The sequence below is a fragment of the Macrotis lagotis genome, chromosome 2 (assembly GCF_037893015.1).
Source record: "Macrotis lagotis isolate mMagLag1 chromosome 2, bilby.v1.9.chrom.fasta, whole genome shotgun sequence".
In the NCBI taxonomy this organism is placed as follows: Eukaryota; Metazoa; Chordata; class Mammalia; order Peramelemorphia; family Peramelidae; genus Macrotis; species Macrotis lagotis.
The window spans coordinates 279,606,263-279,626,282 of NC_133659.1; the positions used below are offsets into that span (position 1 = coordinate 279,606,263).

The 20,020-nt window shown below is 35.3% G+C and overlaps 1 protein-coding gene across 3 annotated transcripts in view; it reads right to left on the reverse strand.

The window, feature by feature from the left end:
- Positions 1–20,020, reverse strand: part of SRGAP1 (SLIT-ROBO Rho GTPase activating protein 1) — a 325,104-nt gene that overhangs the window by 188,935 nt on the left and 116,149 nt on the right. For all 3 annotated transcript variants that reach the window (XM_074226225.1, XM_074226224.1, XM_074226226.1), the window contains exon 2: positions 2,181–2,376. In XM_074226225.1, coding sequence (XP_074082326.1) covers positions 2,181–2,376 — 196 coding nt within the window. The remainder of the gene's footprint in view (positions 1–2,180; positions 2,377–20,020) is intronic.

Below are 20,020 nucleotides of genomic sequence, written 5' to 3' on the forward strand. Positions count from 1 at the left end.
CCCCCAGTCCCATTTCTATCTAGACACTTCTATAGGAATAGAGTTGAGATAAGGGTGTCTGTCTGTGTGTGCGTGCATGTGAAAAGAGAGAGCTCTACCAATCTTTACTGATTGAAATCTATAGCTATCTATATAAAGGGGAGGGGAGGGAGGGAGGGAGGGAGAGGGAGAGAGGGAGGGGGAGAGAGAGAGAAAGAAATGGGAAATTTTGCTTCTTTTAGAAATATCTTACACTTACACTGTTCTTTCATATACTAAATTGTTCTTTTCTATAGTGCACTGTATAATTAGCAGAAGCATTGGGAGGAGGTGACTACAGTCTTTCCTCATCAATAAAGAAAATTTACAGTATCTTACTGAAAAAAGTCCTGAAGACTAATAACAAACCATTGTTTTTTTTTTTTATATACCACAGTCATTTACCTTCTCAAAAGTATTTTGGCTGCAGATCAAGTTTCTGCTTCAATCTTCATTATTATTTTACCTGCCTCAAACTAGCAACTTTAAGTATGACAATACATGAGATTAAGGGGTTTTCTGTTTCTCCAGATAAGCTTAAATTTTCTGCTGAAGTGGCCTTTAGCAACTGACATCATCAGGAATTTATAAGGAACAGCAATATTGATTTCCTTATAGCATAAATGCTCTTTTTTCTTCATATAAGTTGCTGGTTTCCCCCCCAAATCTATTTTTCTTAAATATTTTATGTTTTGTATAATTTCTCTTAAGCTTGGTACAAGAACCCCATGGAAAGATATGAGTTTAATTCAAGGATGAGAAGGGGAAACACAGGCAGGTAGGAAATTAGTGTGAGAATGGCATTTTTTTGGGGGGGGGTCCTGAGAATTACTTGTCTAGCTTAGTAGAAAGTATCCATTTCAAAAACTGACTACTCTTATAGAAGAGTCATTTCTAAAGCTAAGGTCAGGTCTAGTAAGAGTCATGTTATGGACACACTTCTATACATTTCAATTTCCCTTATCCTGACCATGTCATGGTCATTCTCATATCTGAAGCTTCAATGTGCCCCATTCCCTCTGCCTACACTGACCTTTCTATCAATCTGACTCCCCCTCTCTTCCAGGATCTCTGCTATTCTAACCTCCTTCACTAATTGTTCTAATACCCAATGCTCATGAAATCATAGCACATGTTATCTGTATCACTCAAATAATATGGAAGGAGAGAAAGAAGGAAAAAGGGAAGGAGGGAGGGAGGGAGGGAGGGAGGAAGGAAGGAAGGAAGGAAGGAAGGAAGGAAGGAAGGAAGGAAGGAAGGAAGGAAGGAGGGAGGGAAGGAAAAAAATGACAGAAAGAAGGAGTAGGCCACTATGAAGCAAAACTGAAAGATAAGATATGGTCAAACTAAGTATTTCATTGAAGTTCATAAAATGCAAAATGATCTTCAAGTGGGTTTTTAGCACACTGGCTAGATTCTCCCCTGAAGGAGAATATGGACAAGAGTCACATAGATGAGAAGAGGTGTATCAATTAAAATCTGTACAAATGAAGAAAGCAAACATACACTGCTGAGTTCAAATATTTAAAGTAGGTCTGAGTGATTGAGAGAAAACCCAGTGCTAGGATTCAGATGTTACTTTTATATCTGAATTTGAATTCAACTCCATTGTTATGAAAGTATCTAGATAAAATGAGTGACAGAGCAAACTGTGATAAACATGAAGATGATTTAATAATAGAAAGGTAAAGGTAACAACAGACAGAAATCAGATTAACAAATGAAAAGATATTTGACTTGAACAGCAATATAAATTTTGAATCTATTCATAGAGAAGATTTAAGTTTGAATATCACCTCTGAAGCATGTTAACAAAGCAAATCACTGAATCTCAAGAAGCCTCAGTTTCTTCATCTATAAAATGGGGATCATAACTTTCATAGAACTGACCTACTCAAAGCTTTGTCAGGAAGATTAAATAAATAATAATCTTTGCAAAGCTCTGTAAGCCTTAAAGTAATATACATCAATACTTGTAAAACTGTCCAAGTGTTAATTTGCCATCAGTTACTTCTGAAGACATGTGCTATTTTATCAAATGAATAAGATTCAATAAAGGGATAATTTTGTGGCAAAAGTTGCATATTGTTATTATTTCAACATCAACATTTTGCTTGTTCAACAACGCCACAGATGGGATGCCTGGGTTGATGGGTCCTTACTTGTACTGCTGGTGATCTTTTGTGCTTCGTGTTTTGGCCATGAATCTCTCTGCTAACTTCTCTAGGTTACGGGAATACTCAGTCTCAATTTCAGCTTTTTTGCGGAAGAAATCTTGCAGGTCCTGAAGGAGCTGTACCCGCATCTCGGTCTGCTGCTCCAGGCATTTCTGTTGCTCTATCAGCTGAGCTCGAATTTCTAAAAATGAAGAAAAACAGAATGAGCAAGTTCAGGAAAAAGTAAAAAGATGAAATAACATAAATTGAATATATAAAAGAGAAGTAATTAGCTTCTCACTGTATTCAACATTGACTATGTTCAATTTAGCTTCCAGTATCCAGGATGATTATCAATACTTTTTTTTTAAAGCAGGACAAGCTTGAGGATAATCAATAAAAAAAAACCCCAAAACCCAAACAACCAATCATTTTTCTACTTCTCTTAATATTTTGCAAGAAGTTCTAAAGAAGAAAAAAGTCAAGTGCTTAAGAGACTACCACAAATACTAGCAAGGCCTTTCATAAGACTTCTGAATAATCAAATATACTATGGATTTTTTTTTAAACTTTGAAATAAAGACTTCACCTCAATCAACCCAGAGCCAACCCGGGCAAGAAAAGAGCATCATTTCTTCCTAACTTCCTAACTTCTAATCCACCACATGTCTTGCCAGTTGGCAATATACAGAGACTGACATCTGGTAATTTTTATTTAGTGCATGTATTTCTAGTTTGTCAAATACATAGCTTCAAAATCATGGGGATGCTGCTTCTAAAAATAGTTTCTTTTTTCTTTCCAAATAATTCATGCCCAATAGGACTGCCTTCACAAGGGAATGCCACTTCATGGTCCCATTCACAAAATTCACATGTGTCTAATACTTAACCTTTGTTATTTAGAAATTGCTCTAACCAAAGCTTATAAATCCCTATTGCATGGGAAAGATGATTTGACTTATAATGTTCATGTTTTTTAATATATTAAGGTGGCCTGATATTGATTAAAAGTGAAGGTTTTCACTATCATAGGGAGGGGGAGGGAAGGAGGCAGAAAAAAAATTGGGAATTCAAAATCTTATAAAAATTCATGTTGAAAACTTTATATATATAATTTGGAAAAAAGGAAATGAAATTTTCTTCAAAAAGTGGTTTAAATTTTTAGCAGCTTTTATTTCCCAAAAAAATAGAAGAGCAAAATGTGTCTACAAAATACTTAAAGATAGAGGTAACAATGAATTATATGTGTTTTGGGAAAATATAATACTGTAGCTAACAACTACCAATTTTTTTTGGCCTATGACAGAGGTATGTGCTCCAAAAAAAGAAATATTTTCATAATGGAAATCCTCCTCCTTTTCTCAATACTGACTTCAATAGACATTTGGATGAAATGTGTCTGAAAACACTAATGAGAATAGCAGAGAAACAATGTTCAAAGAGCATTCCCTTGACTTGATCCCTGCTATATAAAGATGGAAGAACAGATAAATAGTGAAATGTCCAATTCATGCAAGACAATGCTCTTTCCCCTTTTCCCTACCCTCCTTCAGTCCTTCTATTTCTTGCTCCTCTTTCTCTAGAATCCTTAAACCTTTCTTAAAACCATAATTCAGGACTTTGGTTAAGAAGGCTACCTGAATGGTTGAAGGTCAGATCTTACACATGCATACCACCAAAGGTCTAAGAGTAGCAGATCAAATATCATTTATGAAATCCACGGACAAGCACCTTTGCCCAGACTCAAGATTGTAGGAAAAAATATCAGGCACTGGGAAAGGAGCCCTACCAGAAAAAACATGCCCAAGAACAGATACACATGCCTATAAGCTTAGACCACAAGTCCTCAAGGAACACTGTAAACTATACTGCAACGTACCTGAGAGCAGACAGAAAGCTGAGGAATGGTCAGAAATCTGTTTTTCCTCGGACACTGGAAATTCATATCATTCAAACCTGAAAACTCCAGAGGACCTTGGAGACCACAGCACTATAAATCTGAATTATCCAAGGGTGCTTAAAAATCTACAAAATGCTCTGAACACAAACATACCAATATCAAAAATGTAGGAAATAAGGGTCAGGGTCCAATTACTTATTCTCAGGAAGGAGAAGAGCCTAGCCTAGCCTAACCTTGAAAAACACCCCAAATCAGGAACTTAGGCTGAGAAAACAATAAACAGAAAATAATAATGAACACTATGAAGAGATATTATGAATCCAGAGATGGTCGAGACACAAACTCAGAAGGGTTTAATTTCAGAGTCTCAGAAAGGGGAAAAAAAATCACTTGTCCACTGTAAGAAATGAAGTTAAAAATTTAAATAAATTTTAAATAAAATAAGAGTTCAGGTAGAGGAGTAGAAAAGTAGGGGAATAAATAGCTTAGAGGAAAAGGTAGAAAATCCTGCAGAGGAAATCTGAATACTATTATAGAGGCAACAAAGAATATTGAAACAAAATTAAATGGTTGGAAAAATAGAATAAATTAAGATATCTACTATTAAAAAAAGAATATAGAAAAGTTTAAGGAGGGATCATTTAAAAATCCTTAGACTCCAGAAAACTATTACCGAAAAATCACCTAGATATTATATGGTGAAAAAAAACTATCAGTTCTAATCTATTGATGACTTTCTTGAAAACCTCAAAATGAAAGCTCCCCAGAATGTCATAGTCAACATTCAGAGCTCCAGATCAAATAGAAGAATGCTGCAAATAGCCAAAAAAGATTAGTACCAAGTAACATGGAACCACAGTCAGAATCATAAAGGACTATGCTGCAACTATTATAAATGGGAGAAAATCCTGGAACATAATATTCCAAAAGGAAAAAAGGGAAATCAAGAAGAACATTCAATAAGAATGAGTGTGCTCCATCAGAGGAAAAAGTGAATCTTCAAGTACTTTTCAAGAATTTTTATGAAAACATCAGAGTTAAGTAGAAATGGTTAAATACAAACTCAGGAGAGTCAGAAGAAACTTATAATGCAAATATATCTGAGAAACTGGAAAGGGTTACATAATGGCAATATGCTTAAATATTCTAATAAGGAAAGAAGTAACAAATGACCCTTTATAATCCTATTATCTTCAAGGGTCAAAAAAGAGTTAAATAAAACCAATAGAGGGAATGTGTATTTCATTTTGTTATGATAGTCTCAGAAACAAAAAAGGATGAAAAAAACAAAAACACTGTGGAAGAGAGGGGGAAAAGAAGATAGAATTTTCTTTTTGAAGAGTAGATCATGAAAGAAAATAAAGAAAAGAAAAGAAGAAGGGAACAGAAGAGAAGAGAAAGAGAATGAAAGAAAAAAAGGAAAGCAGGAAGAAAGAGAGAGAGAGAGAGAAAGAAAGAAGGTAGGAAGGAAGGAAGAAAGAATTAGTGATAGGGCCTAGATAAAAGGAGAAAAGAAAGGAAAGAAAGTCATTGCAGTCTTTTTTAAAAAATGAGCAGAAGGAAATTTAGAGACAAACAGAACAGCTTTGAAGCATAATATGCTGAATTTAGTATATACTTAAATTACCCCCCCAAAAAAACCCCCAACTAGGTCATATGAATAGACATTCACCATTTATTTCATACAGAATCTCCTTTTCCTCTTTGTATATGAAAATGCTCACATTTGTGGTTTGTTTGTGAAGTTCAAAATCAAAGATAAAAATTTTACATCATTTACAAAAATATATGTGTATTAAAAAAAACACATCTCAGATGCAACCTCTAACAAAGGATCTTTTGCAATCTTCCCTGTTGTTGGTGTACTTTGCCTCTTGAAATTATTTGTATTACTTTTATAAACTTTGTCTTACTTCTCTATGTGCATCCCCTCCCTCATCCAGAGTAAAAGCTCTTGGAGGGGTCAAAGACTTTCTGTTCTCAGCAGTTAGCAGAGTAATTTACTAGAAGAAACACTTAAAAAAATTTTTTTTTTTTTAATTTAACTTTAGGGAAGACCTTGGAATGGGAAGATTAGGCTTCAAGTTGTGTCTTTGTGATTGACCTCTCTCCAGGGCTCTGCCTCTTTAGTCACCAAAAAAAGGGACAGCACATTAACATTTAATTCAATGTTTAGCAGTCAATAAATGTTTATTGATTGAGTGATTCATTTAAAAACCAAAAAAAACCTTTGCTATACCTATGTTTTAAAGCTCAAGGCAGTTTTTTTTTCTTTTCAGTGAATCTAGATGGGTCGGGCAGAAACCCTACCTCAGAATTTCAAATCCCAGAGTTTAGGCATCTTTCTCCTCATTTCACAGAAATGCTGTAAACACTAGACAAACCATTTCTGCCAGTTTATCACCACCACCACCATCTGCTTGTCACTTGATCAAAGAAACTGCTCTACAACCAGAACTATAATCAGTGTGCCTGCCAACCTCATTCTCAACACATGCAGACACCAAGAATTTTTTTTTGCCCCTTTAAAAGAATGATCAAGAGTCTTCTTCATTCAGTAATCTCAGTAAAACTTCAGAACTAGGAGAACATTTAACACATCTGGCTCTGTTAAGAAAAAAAAAATACATCAGTTGCTTAACGAAGGATGAGGGGTAGCCAGTGGCCCTTACCATGTTAGATCAGATACCTCTGATCAAAAAATAAAAGTGGGAGAAAGCTTATATTGAGATTTCATTGGGAAATTTAATTCAGGGATATCTCAAAACTATGTGGAGTCACATAGCCATGCCCAATTTTCCTTCTCCTTTCTTTGGTTAAAATCAGGACCTGAAAAGCTCAAAAGAATAAACTGCATTCTTCATTTTTTATATATTTTTTAAAAAAACCATTTCCACCTAAACTATACCTATAGCTGGCTAGCTCAGAGATTTATTTAGTTCAGTAAAAGTCCTAATTAAGTAGGAAGAATTGTGCTACCTTGAAAAATATTTTGATGTGGTAAGAGAATCTGTCATTTAATCTACTTGTTAGTAATTTATACAGACTTGGAGAATTACCTGGAGTGCACAAATCTCGTGTCTATTCAGAAGTTATACTTTAACTCAGATTTTCTGGATTCCAAATCCAGCCTCTTATCCATTACCTACTATGTGCAAAGCCCTGGATTAGGTGATTGTACATGCCTCATAGTTTTCAGTTCTGTACTTTTGATCTTCACTTTACTAGAAAGTCAGTTTGCCTCAGTTTCCTCATTTGTAAGATGAGCTAGAGAAGGAAGTGGCAAACTCTAGTATCTTTGCCAAGAAAATTTCAAATAGTCAGACATGACTGTAAACAACTGAATAATAACTAATAAAGTCAATATTCTGTTCATATACTATGTAGCAAGTGCTAAAAGTATTACTAAAGAAATCTCAGTTTATGTTCTTTACAATCCCCTATGTTTTAAAGCTAAAAAGGGACCATAGGGATTATCTAGTCCTATTCCTCATTTTACATGAGGAAATGGAGGGGCCCAGAAAATGTAAATGACCTTTTCCAAAACTCTATAACTAGTAAGCATCAAAATCAACATTGGAACCCAGATCCTCTGACTAGGTTCAGCGTTTGTTCGACTTTTCAATTTCCAGTGGACTAAACCTCCCTGAAGTCAAAATATATTTGGCTTCTTTAAAAAAAATGTATACAGGAAGCACTAAAACAGTTATTTCAATGAGTTGAATGTCTGATGTGATATTGCAGTCAATGGTATTTCTAAACAAATTGTATAGGTAATTTCCTCTCAATTATGTAATCCAAGGCAAGATCTACTTTTAAATCTTCAAGATAAGAAGAAACCAATGAGATATTCTAATGGTTTCACTGTTCAAAAGTATAGATTTTTTTTGAGTTTTATATTACTTTCAATCTTATTTACAGATAATATTTAACATCAACCAATGTTATCCCACTGAACAGAAGTTTAAGAATTATGATATAAATACACTTTCATTAGCCATTGGTATATCAAATGTATGTCAAGTAAGTTGGACTAATGTGGATTACCTAAATATCAAGTATCTTGACCAAAAACCTTGAAGGCCTTCCCCTTCCCCATATTAATTTTTTTTTTGGTCTATGTGAAAGGGCCATTCTTTGACTCATTTCTTAATCTAAACTTAATCATTCACTGCTCATTGCCTCAGACAAACTGAGACCTGGGAAAGACTAGTTTAAAAAGGCCAAGGTCTCCTACTGCATGCAGGGTCATCTCCAATAATCCTGATCTATATTTTGTCCCCTGTCCCAGATGACTCTAGAGGAAAAAGTGAGGCTGGTGACTTTGTACAGTCCTCCCTTTCTTAAATCAAATTCACTTGCAAGTCTTGACTTCGCCTTTGTGATAACATGATTTTTGGGGATAAACAACTTTAGTGGAAGTTCCTTTTTAGAATAAAAAAATCTCTACAAGTCTTCTCTATGTGACTTTGATGAAAATAACTGGGAAGAAAAATTATTGGTTAGGGAAAAAATCTTTGTATTAAATATTTCAAGCAAGATATGCAAGGAATTAATAATGATATTTATTCACAACAATAATTATACAGTACCTACTATATGTAAGGCACTTTGTGAAATATTTTATTACAATACCCTAGTTGATCTTCATAAGAACTCTGTAAGGTATATGCTATTGTTCATTTGTTCAGTCATTTTTAGTCATAATTCCATCTGGATTTTTCTGGACAAAGAAACCAGAGTGATTTGCCAATTCCTTTTTCCAACTCTTTTTACAGATGAATAACTGAGGCAAAAGAATAACTTGCCCAGGCTCATAAAGCTAGTGTCTGAAACCAGTTTGAACTCAGGAAGATGTCTTTCTAATTCCAGGCTCAGCACTGTTTCCACTGAGCCACCCCCAATTTATAGTTGAGGAAACCGAGGAAGGCAGAAAAAGTGACTTGGTTATAACTATTAAGTATCTAACTGAGATTTGAACATAGGACTTCCTGATTCTAGACCTAGCACTGCATTGATTTACATTACTTAGTTGCCTAACACATTTAAGACCAGGAAATATTCCTTAATTATTAAGTGACCAAAGGATATGAACAGTTTTCAAAAGAAAGAGAAACTATTAAATACCATATGAAAAAATACTTCATATCATGAATAATGAGAGAATTGCAAAGTAAACTAACTGAGTTTTCACTCTAGTTCCAGAAAATTGTCAATGACAAAAGATGGAAATAATATTCAACAAGTTTCAGAGAAACATTGATAGGTTATTTACTTGTAAATATTGGAATACTAAGATGAAATTACTCTTTTTTTAAAAAAGAAGTAAAAATGTCCATACCTTTTGATTCAGGGATCCACTACCAGATATTTACTTCAGAGCAAAGACTCTCTTATGTGACAAAATATTCATCGTAGCATTTTTTTAATAGCAAGAAATTGGAAATCAAGTCCATATTCTGTTTGAAAAAGTCTATGTGGAATGTAATTCATGTTAAAATGGATTATTACTGTCTTATAAAAATTAATATGTAAAAGATATGTAACATAATATGTAAAAACCAACAAATATGCAAAATTTAGAGATGTACAAGAAGGAGTGCATGATCTGATGCACAGCAAAGTAGTCAAGACGAGGAAAACAACAAAAACAAAAGACAATAGCAAATGCAAAAGGCACTAAAACCAAACTGAACATGGTAATGGTTAAACATTGTGATGGCTTAAGTTGGTCCAGAAAAGAATTGATGAAATGCACATTATTCTCTTCACTGTAGATGTGGAGGAGTATGGGTATGGAATATTGCATAGTCTGCCAAATGATGTGTTTAACAGCTTTTCTTTTCTTTTTAAAATCTTTTTTTTCCAGTTTGTCTGTAAAGGAGTATAAATCTAGAGATGGCTCAGAAAACAACTAGTCTCATTTACATTTTAGTGGTTGCTGGGTGGTACAGTGGATAAAGAGTGCTGAATTTACAATCAGGAACAACTGAGATCAAATCTTGCACTGGACCCAAGGCCAATCAATTGATCTGGATCTATCTTAGTTACCTCAACTGTAAAATGGGAATGATGATTTCACCTTACATTCCAGGATCACTGTAAAGACCAAAGGAGAAAAAATTAATAAAAACACACCTGAAAGTGTTAAACAATGTTGTTCTTGTTTTACCGAAGAGGAGTCTGAATCCCAAGGGTGGAAAACAATTTACCCAAAGTCATAAAGATAGTAAGAATCAAAGGTAGGATTTAAAACCAGGTTCATTGAACACAGACACTTGTATGATCCTGGGCAAAGCACTCAACCCTGTTTGCCTCAGTTTCCTTATCTGCTGAAATAAGCTGGAGAAGGCAATAGTAAATCTTTTGTTATCTTTGCCAAGAAAACCCCAAATGGGGTCATGAAGAATTGGATACGACTGAAACTGCTGAATGATTAAAAATGAAAGGCCTCAACTTTAAAAATAGCTTGCAAATAAGCAAGAGTTGCAAAAAGACATAATTTCAAGAAGTGAAATGATCTCATAGCAAGGCACAGAAATAACAGGTGAACAAACTGAATACAGCATGGATTTGTACAAAATGTTGAAAGAACCAAAGAAAAACAGCTTTACTCAGTAGATACTGCATCAATAATTAATAGAATAAGAGAATACAGGTTTAAAAGGTATGGATGAGCTACAACTAGAAGAGGAAGCAACCACAGAAATCAAATAATGGATGGACAATATTTCCCAATAAGCCCAGGATCTGAATGAAAGCCACCTTTGCAATTCTCATTTCAGTCATGAACACAAATTTAATGCTTTTATGTCAATATTTCCTAGAAAGTACATAATAAATATTTAATGAAGATGCACAATTTATGAGTAGAAATTACAGCAAGTAATAAATCCCTTATACAAGACACTTTTGCAAATTATATTGACCAAGAAAGCATAGCCACAGGCTGTCAAATTACAACCTGACCAGATTACACTCATTGGTTTCCTACAATAGCTAAGAAGGTGATAATCATGCATTTTCTCTATAGATCAGATGATATTATCCAGCATCCTTTGTTCTAGTACTTACTGAGAAGTACTGAACTTTGAATTCTGAATTTCTGAACTAAATATTATAAATTATGAGTTTCTACCTTTCAAGTGAACTGGTCTGTTTCCATTTTAAGTCTCTCTGAACAGACCCGAGCTTTGTGCTCATGAGCCCATCACTTAACCTTTCAAAACTTCTACAAGACTATACTAATTACAAACAAATTACCAATCTGCATTCAATGGACAAAAAAGAAGTTTTAAGTACTATAAATGATGGAGATGCAAATAAAACAGCTAGATAATCTCTCTTCTCAAGAAGTGGATATTTTAAAGATGGATGAACTCAGCATTAAGACAGATGGAACTTTCCAGTGGTATTTAGGGTACATCAACAAAGTAGATGGCCATACATCTTCTTTAGTGTCATTTTCATTTTCTAAAAACCATACAACTGGATTTCACCATTGGAGTTTCCCCCACATTGATAAAATCATTGATATGATCAACCAAAACCTAAAAGTCATTGACGTCTATGTGTGCTAAATTGTGTACTAAAGACACAAGTAGCAAAGATATTCAGTGAAAGAAGCAAAGAAACCAATCTTGACAGGAAGGCTTCATCAAAGAGCCGGGTCCAGGAGAAAAGTAAGGATTCAGATGGGTAGAAAATGACAGGGAAAGGGGCGGCTGGGTGGCGCAGTGGATAGAGCACTGGCCCTGGAGTCAGGAGTACCTGAGTTCAAATCTGGCCTCAGACACTTAATAATTACCTAGTTGTGTGGCCTTGAGCAAGCCACTTAACCCCCATTGCCTAGGCAAAAACCTAAAAAAAAAAAGGTAGGTAAGATATTCATAAGTAGAAAAAGATGGGGAAATCTGGGAAGAAAAATGGGGGGGGGTATGGGTCAAGGAGAGCCACATTCAGTCCACTGCATCTTTTTCATGGTCCCCAAAACTATTCTATAATTAACAGAGAAATTCCAGTAAGACATTCCTGAGGATTTCCCATCTGTGATGCCCTTGCCAACTATAGCACTTGTGAAATGCTTCCATGTAAAATCTGTGGATGGAAACATTGCTCTTTAAGTAACTGCCAAATTACAAAGCTCAAGTTTTGCAGTGAGTGGCTAGATCAAAAGCCACCTCCTAGCTCTGGGGGATAAAACTGTTTCCCTGCAATTTTTATCCATGATCTTACAAACATTGCACCATCAGTGACTGCCTTTGTTATGTACAGCTAGCTATGAAAACAGGTTGTTTTTTCTTTAAACTTGAAATAACAACCTCATCCCAAGGCATTATGGACAAAGCAATATGCTCTTAGGGACAGAGCAATTATAACATTACCTCTCCCCATGATGTGAGTGAATCAACATTTTAATAAGAATAGACTGAAGGCTCTTCCTCATATTGGTGGAATAGCTTTTATCCCAATGAGTTTAGTCTAATGAAATTTTATTTTTCAAAACTAAATTTTTAATCTTATTTTATGTAGCAATTGGTTCCATTTACAAAACATCCCTATTATAAATGAATGAAAAGAAAAACCTGCTAGAGTGAGAGAATATTGTATGTTTTATTCATGAATCTGGCAAGATACACCTTACAAGGTACAGGTACCTCACTCCTAGGCGTGAAGTACACCTTAGTGTCAGGAGTCAGGTAATTTATTGTTCTCAGAAACTCTTTCCCCTCCCTCTTGGATGTTCATAGGCTCTCAGAGTTTGAGTTACAATCTAAGAGGTCCACCCATTCCATGATGTGCCCCTAATGTGATTCCCCCCCCCAATCATCCAATGCATGATATGCTAAAGAACCCCAGGGGGTGTGTGGGTTAATATTAAATTACCTAATTGTGCAAACTCAGTAGCATTAGGTCAAGATCTCTAGGTCACTCTTGACCATTGGAGTTTGGTATACCTGGAATGGGATTCGGAAGACTCTTCCAGTCTTGTGATTGGCTGGGCCATTCCCCCTCTGTAATGGATTCCCTAAGGGCTCTCCTCCACACCCTGTGAAGACCATCACCATATATTTCTTACAACTTCCCCTTTTGTAATGGATTTCCTAAGGCTCCCCTCCAAATCCTGTGAAGAACAACACCCTACATTTTTCACAATTCCCTATAGATTTATTTTGTTTTGGTTTTTTTAGGGTTTTTTTTTTTTTGCAAGGCCAATGGAGTTAAGTGGCTTGCCCAAGGCCACACAGCTAGGTAATTATTAAGTGTCTGAGGTACTCCTGACTCCAGGGCTGGTGCTCTATCCACTCCACCACCTAGCCACACCCTCCCCAATAGATTTAAATGAAGAATCTACTTCAGTGTTTAACCTAAAAAAAAAAACAAACAAAAAAACAGAACTCTTTCATTTCACATACAAAGCTGAATCTCTGTGACCAACTTTTAAAAATTTGTTACTAAAGAGAAGAAAAAAAATTCTAAGTAGCTATCAATAGATTATGAACAAGCATCATTTTCAGGTTAAGTAGTAAGGAACCAACCTATGAATATATAAGCAATCAGTGAATATATGAACTAGAAGGGCCCTCAGAAGGCATTCAGTTCAACTTGTACTTTAAGAATTCCCTTATCCACAAGGTATGTTGGAATATTTAACAACCAGCTCTTAAGGATAGTAGAGGTGGGATCATGTACAGACAGATACACTTTTAAGTTTAATCTGTATTATTAACATTTTCTTTTAAGTCTAGACAATTAACAAAAAACAAGCCCTATTTTATATCCTTTGCTTATTCCCCAGATGGACATTCTCACATCAAAAATTCAACAGTTCTCAAAAACTGTGAATACTTGAATACTTTAATTTAATTACATGAAATTAAAAAGGTTTTGCACAGACAAAACCACTGTAACCAAGATCAAAAGAAATGTAGTAAGTTGGGAAATAATTTTTGCAACTAGTATTTCTGACTAAGGACTTATTTCTAAAATATACAGAGAACTGAGTCAAATTTAAAAGAAAACAAAACAAGCCATTCCCCAGTTGACAAATGGTCAAAGGATATGCAAAGGCAATTTACAGCTGAGGAAATCAAAGCAATCCATAGTCATATGAAAAATTGCTCCAAATCATTACTTATTAAAGAAATGCAAATCAAAGCATCTCTGAGATACCCCCTCACACCTCTCAGACTGGCTAATATGACCAGAAAGGACAATGATCAATGTTGGAAGGGATGCGGGATATCTGGGACACTAATACATTGTTGGTGGGGCTGTGAACTCATCCAACCTTTCTGGAGAGCAATTTGGAATTATGCCCAAAGGGCAACAAAAGTGTGCATTCCCTTTCACCCAGCAATACCACTACTGGGTCTATACCCTGAAGAGATGAGGAAAAAGGGTAAAAACCAAAAATATTCATAGTGGGCCTGTTTGTTGTGTCAAAGAATTGGAAATTAAGTAAATGTCCTTCAGTTGGGGAATGGCTTAGCAAACTGTGGTATATGTATGTCATGGAACATTGTTGTTCTATTAGAAACCAGGAGGGATGGGATTTCAGGGAAGCCTGGAGGGATTTGCATGAACTGATGCTGAGTGAGATGAGCAGAAAAACATTGTACACTCTAACAGCAACATGGGAGCTATGATCAACCTTGATGGACTTGCTCATTCCATCAGTGCAACAACCAGGGACAATTTTGGGGTCTCTGCAATGGAGAATAGCATCTATATCCAGAGAAAGAATTGTGGACTTTGAACAAAGACCAAAGACTATTACCTTCAATTTAGGGGGAAGAAAAACCCATTATCTTATTATGTAACTTTGCTATCTCATACTTTATTTGCAATCTCATACTTCCTTAGGTATATGATTTCTCACATTCAACTGAGATCAATGTATACCATGGAAACAATGTAAAAACTAACAGAATGCCTTCTGTGGGGGTGGGGGGAGGGAAGCAAGAATGGGGGTAAATTGTAAAACTCAAAATAAATAAAATTTTTCTTTTAAAAAAAAAAGAATGCTATCCATACCAGAGATAGAGCCACAGACACTTTTATTTTTCTCAAGATTTCTGTGTGTGTGTGTGTGTGTGTGTGTGTGTTGGGGGGGGTTGTGCTTACTTTTATGAATAAAATAGCTATGTCATAAAAAAAACAACTGAAGAACACAATTATATTTTCCTAAAGTCTCTCTTTTCCTAGAAAAGCTGTCTCAAGAACTGGTACAAGCTGGCTCCAGCTCGCCCCAGACATGTCTGATAATTGGTCAATTACCTTATGTGAAGACCTCCCAGGGATGAGAAACTCACTCATTCCTGAAGCAGCTTTATTTTGGTTCTGCTTTACTTCTAAGGAAGTCTGCCCTCCTATCGAGCTTAAATTTGCCCATCTACAATGCCCATTTCTGCCCTCCCAACCAGGCAAATTTTACAATACCAAATAATATTTGTTATAAAAACTTTCTGAGAACTAGGCATATGTGAATTATATTTAAGCTTGAGGTGCCATGGCGGAGATAAAGTTTGGTAATGGATTTAGGAAGCACCTGGGTTCAAGTCCTTGATTCACCAGCATATAAAAGCACAAACTTACTGATGTTATGGTCCTCTTCAAGAACAGAAAACAAAAAACATCTTATCAGTAGTATGAGCTGATCCACTGGGGATCCATCCGACGGAACTAATCCATTTGGGCAATACTGCTCCCCTCCCTTCTCCTCAATTCACATAGGGTATCCAATCCTTCCCTTCAGTGCTTTGCCAAAAGGTATGTAAATTTTAATTCTTGAAACCTCACAAGATATCTTGGGGTTCACCCACTTAATTTCCTTCTTCAGGACCATGCTTTAAATCCAATTCACTCTTGGGACGGCTAGGTGGTGCAGAGGATAAAGCACGGGCTCTGGAGTCAGGAGGACCTGAGTTCAAATGTGGTCTCAGACACTTAATAATTACCTAGCTGTGTGGCCTTGGGCAAGCCACTTAACCCCATTTGCGTTGCATAAAAAAAAAAAATTCACTCTGGCTCTCATAGATTGGTCAACAAGAGGTACCAGGGCAAGCCCCACTTAAACACAGTTTGGGCTTTGATGATTCACAATGAATGTAAATAGATGTTTCTTTTTTGGCTAGAAACCCTGAGGGTCTTCTCTCCCAGACTGATATTTTTTTAGACTAGGTAAAGATGCCATTCTTTGTCTTATTTTTTTTTTTTTTTACCTAACATTAATTGCTTAATGGACATTGCCTCAGTCAAACCACTTGGAAAAGACCTTAAGCTAAACAACAACTCAGGCACAATGCAGTGAAATCTTTTCACATAAAGGCTCTGTGAATACTTGAAGATCATTATTAAGTTCCCTTTTCCTGGAAAAGCTGTCCCAGTTTCTTCCATTGATCATGTGTGTGTGTGTGTGTGTGTGTGTAGAGGTGTGTACACAGTGTACAACACTGTGGCACTGCCATTGTCTTGGAAATCTTTCATTTTATCAATATGTTCTCTAAAATGTAGTCCTTTTAATTAAACAATAATATTCTCAATGTGATCTGATATATGTAGAAAATGTAAGGAGTAACCTCTCCCTTATTGTCGTTAGCTACCTAGACAGTTGGACAAATTGATATAGAACAGTCTAGAGAAATGACTTTAATCAGAGTAGTTACATATAGAAACTCCTTTTCCTGATATAGACTAGTAAGTAATCTATAATTTATGGTCTTAAAAAGTTCCTGGAAGCATTGAAGGGTAAGGATGAAATTATTCACTTATATCAAAAACAAAATTTGAACTCATGTCTCCCTGACTCAAGACCAATCCTCTATCACTAAACCATACATACTCTCATTCTTGATAGTTTAATTCCATTAATGTAGCTCATACTAATCTTTTCTTGCTATGACAATACCCTATTGACTCAGATTGAATTTCTGGGTCAAGCTAGAACATCTGAGGAACTTTTTCATTTCTTGTGTGTGATGGAAGTAACACTATCTCTATAATCTTCCAAGTATATGAGGCATATGAGGCAGAAAAATGAATAAAATTAATCAATAATGTGGTCTTATATACCTCTGGAAGGAAAAGACATTTTAAGGAAAGATAGGGTAAAAGACCAATTTATGAAGGACTCTGAATGCCAAATAGAAGATTCTATATTTGATCCTGGAGGCAATATGGAAGGCACTGGAATTTATTGAATTGGAGAGGGGCCTTGTGCTTTAGGAAGATCAATTTGACAGCAATGTGGAGGATGGCCATGAGTGGGGAAAGATTTGAGAAAGTTAGACCAACCATAATGTTATTACAATAGTACAAGTGTAATGTGATAGGGCCTAATGAAGCGGATGGTAGTATCAAAGGAGAGATTTCATGGAAAGTACTAGTCCAAAGATTTGCATTTTTTTGAGTAACTGATGCACATTAGGTTCATGATATTTTTTAATTTAACTACTATCAAGTTCCATTTTATTCTTAATAATCATAGGAAAGATGCATATTAAAAAAAATCCCAGGTTATGCTACATATCACACTTGATCAAGGTTTTTTTTTTTTTTTAGGTTTTTTCAAGGCAAAAGGCTTGCCCAAGACCACACAGCTAGGTAATTATTAAGTGTCTGAGACGGGATTTGAACCAGGTACTCCTGACTCCAGGGCCGGTGCATTATCCACTGCGCCACCTAGCCGCCCCTGATCAAGTTTTAAAGCTGTATTTTTCAGCCAGTTGAAACCTTTCACAGGGGACTGATTAGAAATTGCAAATCTATTCTAAAGGAGGTAATTTTTTTCTTCTCTAAAGTGTAATTAAAATTTTAAAGCATTTGCGCTTCATATCAGAGGCCACTATTGGAGAGAAAATGGGAAACAGCTTCATTATATAATGAAAAGGAAAAGAAAAAGTTATCAATTTATATGCAAAATTATCTGCTTTCAAGTATTTTAAACATATGTAGGATGCTAATCCAAGCAATAATAAGTATTTTACATACACTATTCCATTCGACAAGGAGAAGTACTACCACAAATAGATCCCATCTTGCCATTGTCTATTTTTATGTGTTTGAAAATATTAAGAAATTGCCCAAACATTTGTTAGACACTTCCTAATACTAATTAAAATGAAATTTAAATGACCTCTTTCAACAGAGTACTGGATATAGAATCAAGAAGACCAGAGTTCAAATCTATTCTTGGACCCTTAACTGTTTGACCCTGGGCAAGTTACTTAACTTTTATCTATCTCAACATTTACATCTGTAAAATGGTGATGCTAATAACAGTATCAACCTCACAGGATTCTGAGTATAAAATGGGATAATATGTGTACAGTGCTTTGCCAAATTTGAAAGCATTCGAATAAATGCTAGCTATGTAAGCTATTCATTTTAGAGTTGCAGCAGCTGGTCTGCAATTATATTTTAAAATTATGATAAATTACTTGAGGGCAGTATTGAATCTTTATAGTCCTTTTTATATTCTGTGGCATTGAGTAAAAAGTACTCATCAGCTCTAAGTTGATTGACTGAACTAATAAGCTTGACAGAACAAGCCAATATTCTTCATGGGACCTGGCAATAATTAGGCAGATTTTCCTTTATTCATAAAATAACTAACTTACCAAGCCAAGATACTGGGGTTGTATTAAAAAAAAAAAATCAAGCACCTAATGCTTGACAGGTACAATGCTAGGTTCAGGAGTCGGGAAAAACCCTAAATGCTTTTAAAGGAGATGATCCTTAAAAAAAATCTACTCCAGATTAAAGTAAAAATGAAAAAAAAGAGGTTTTGTAGGCACATTAATTAACAAATATTAATATCAGAATTGATGCTCCCAATAATCCTGGGAAATAGGTGCTATTACTGTCACCATTTTACAGTTGAGTAAAATAAGACAGACAGGTTTTAAGGATCTTGCTCCAGGTCACAGAGCTAGCCAGTGTCTGAGACTTGATTTAAATTGAGACTTTTCTGTCTCCAAATTGATCTCTATTCACTATGACCACTGAGATGTCTAATCAGTTTGAAGAGATACTTTATGAAAAATGTTTTATTTTATTTTTCCAAATAAATGCAGATAGTTTTCAATATTCATCTTTTTGTAAGATTTTGAGTTCTACATTTTTTTCGACTTGTTCCCTTCCTTCCCCACTTCCCACAACAGCAAGTAATTTGATATAAGTTGCATAGGTACAATCATATTTAACATATTTCCATATTAGTCAAGTTGTGAAAGAAGGAACAGAACTAGAGGGGAAAAAACCCATAAAACAAGTTTTGAAAAAAGTAAAAATAGTATGCTTTGGTTTGCACTCAGACTCTATAGTTTCTCTGGATGTGGATGGCATTTTCCATCACAAATCTTAGAATCATCCTTGACCACTGAACTGCCAAGAGGAGTTAAGTTCATTATAGTTGATCATCACACAAAGTTGCTATTAATGTGTACAATATTTTCCTGGTTCTGCCCACTTTACTCAGCATCAGTTCAGAAGTCATAAGCTTTTAAATTCAAATCAACAAACATTTACTTTGTTCTTAATGTGCCTAAGGAACTGGAAGTATAAAGACAAAAATGACATACTATTTCAGGGGATCCAACACAAATACAGATTAGCATAATAGGAGATCATTTGAGGGAGAGAGAGGATACTAACAAAAGGGAGAGAGTGGAAAGGAGGGAATTAAAGAAGGCTGTGCATGGCCCCTGACCAGAATCTGAAAGAAAGCTAAAGATAAAATTACCAGTGGACTTTCCATTTTAGTATTATGCACTGTAGCATAACAAGAAAGACATTTAAACTTAGAAAAATGCTTAAATATTTCACTGAACTGATAAATTATTATGAGAATAGATATTATGTGAATGGAAGATTTTATATTCTAGAATGAAACATTACAAGGGATGTAACTTTTTCCTGTGCCAAGTGATAAGGAAGGAGTTTA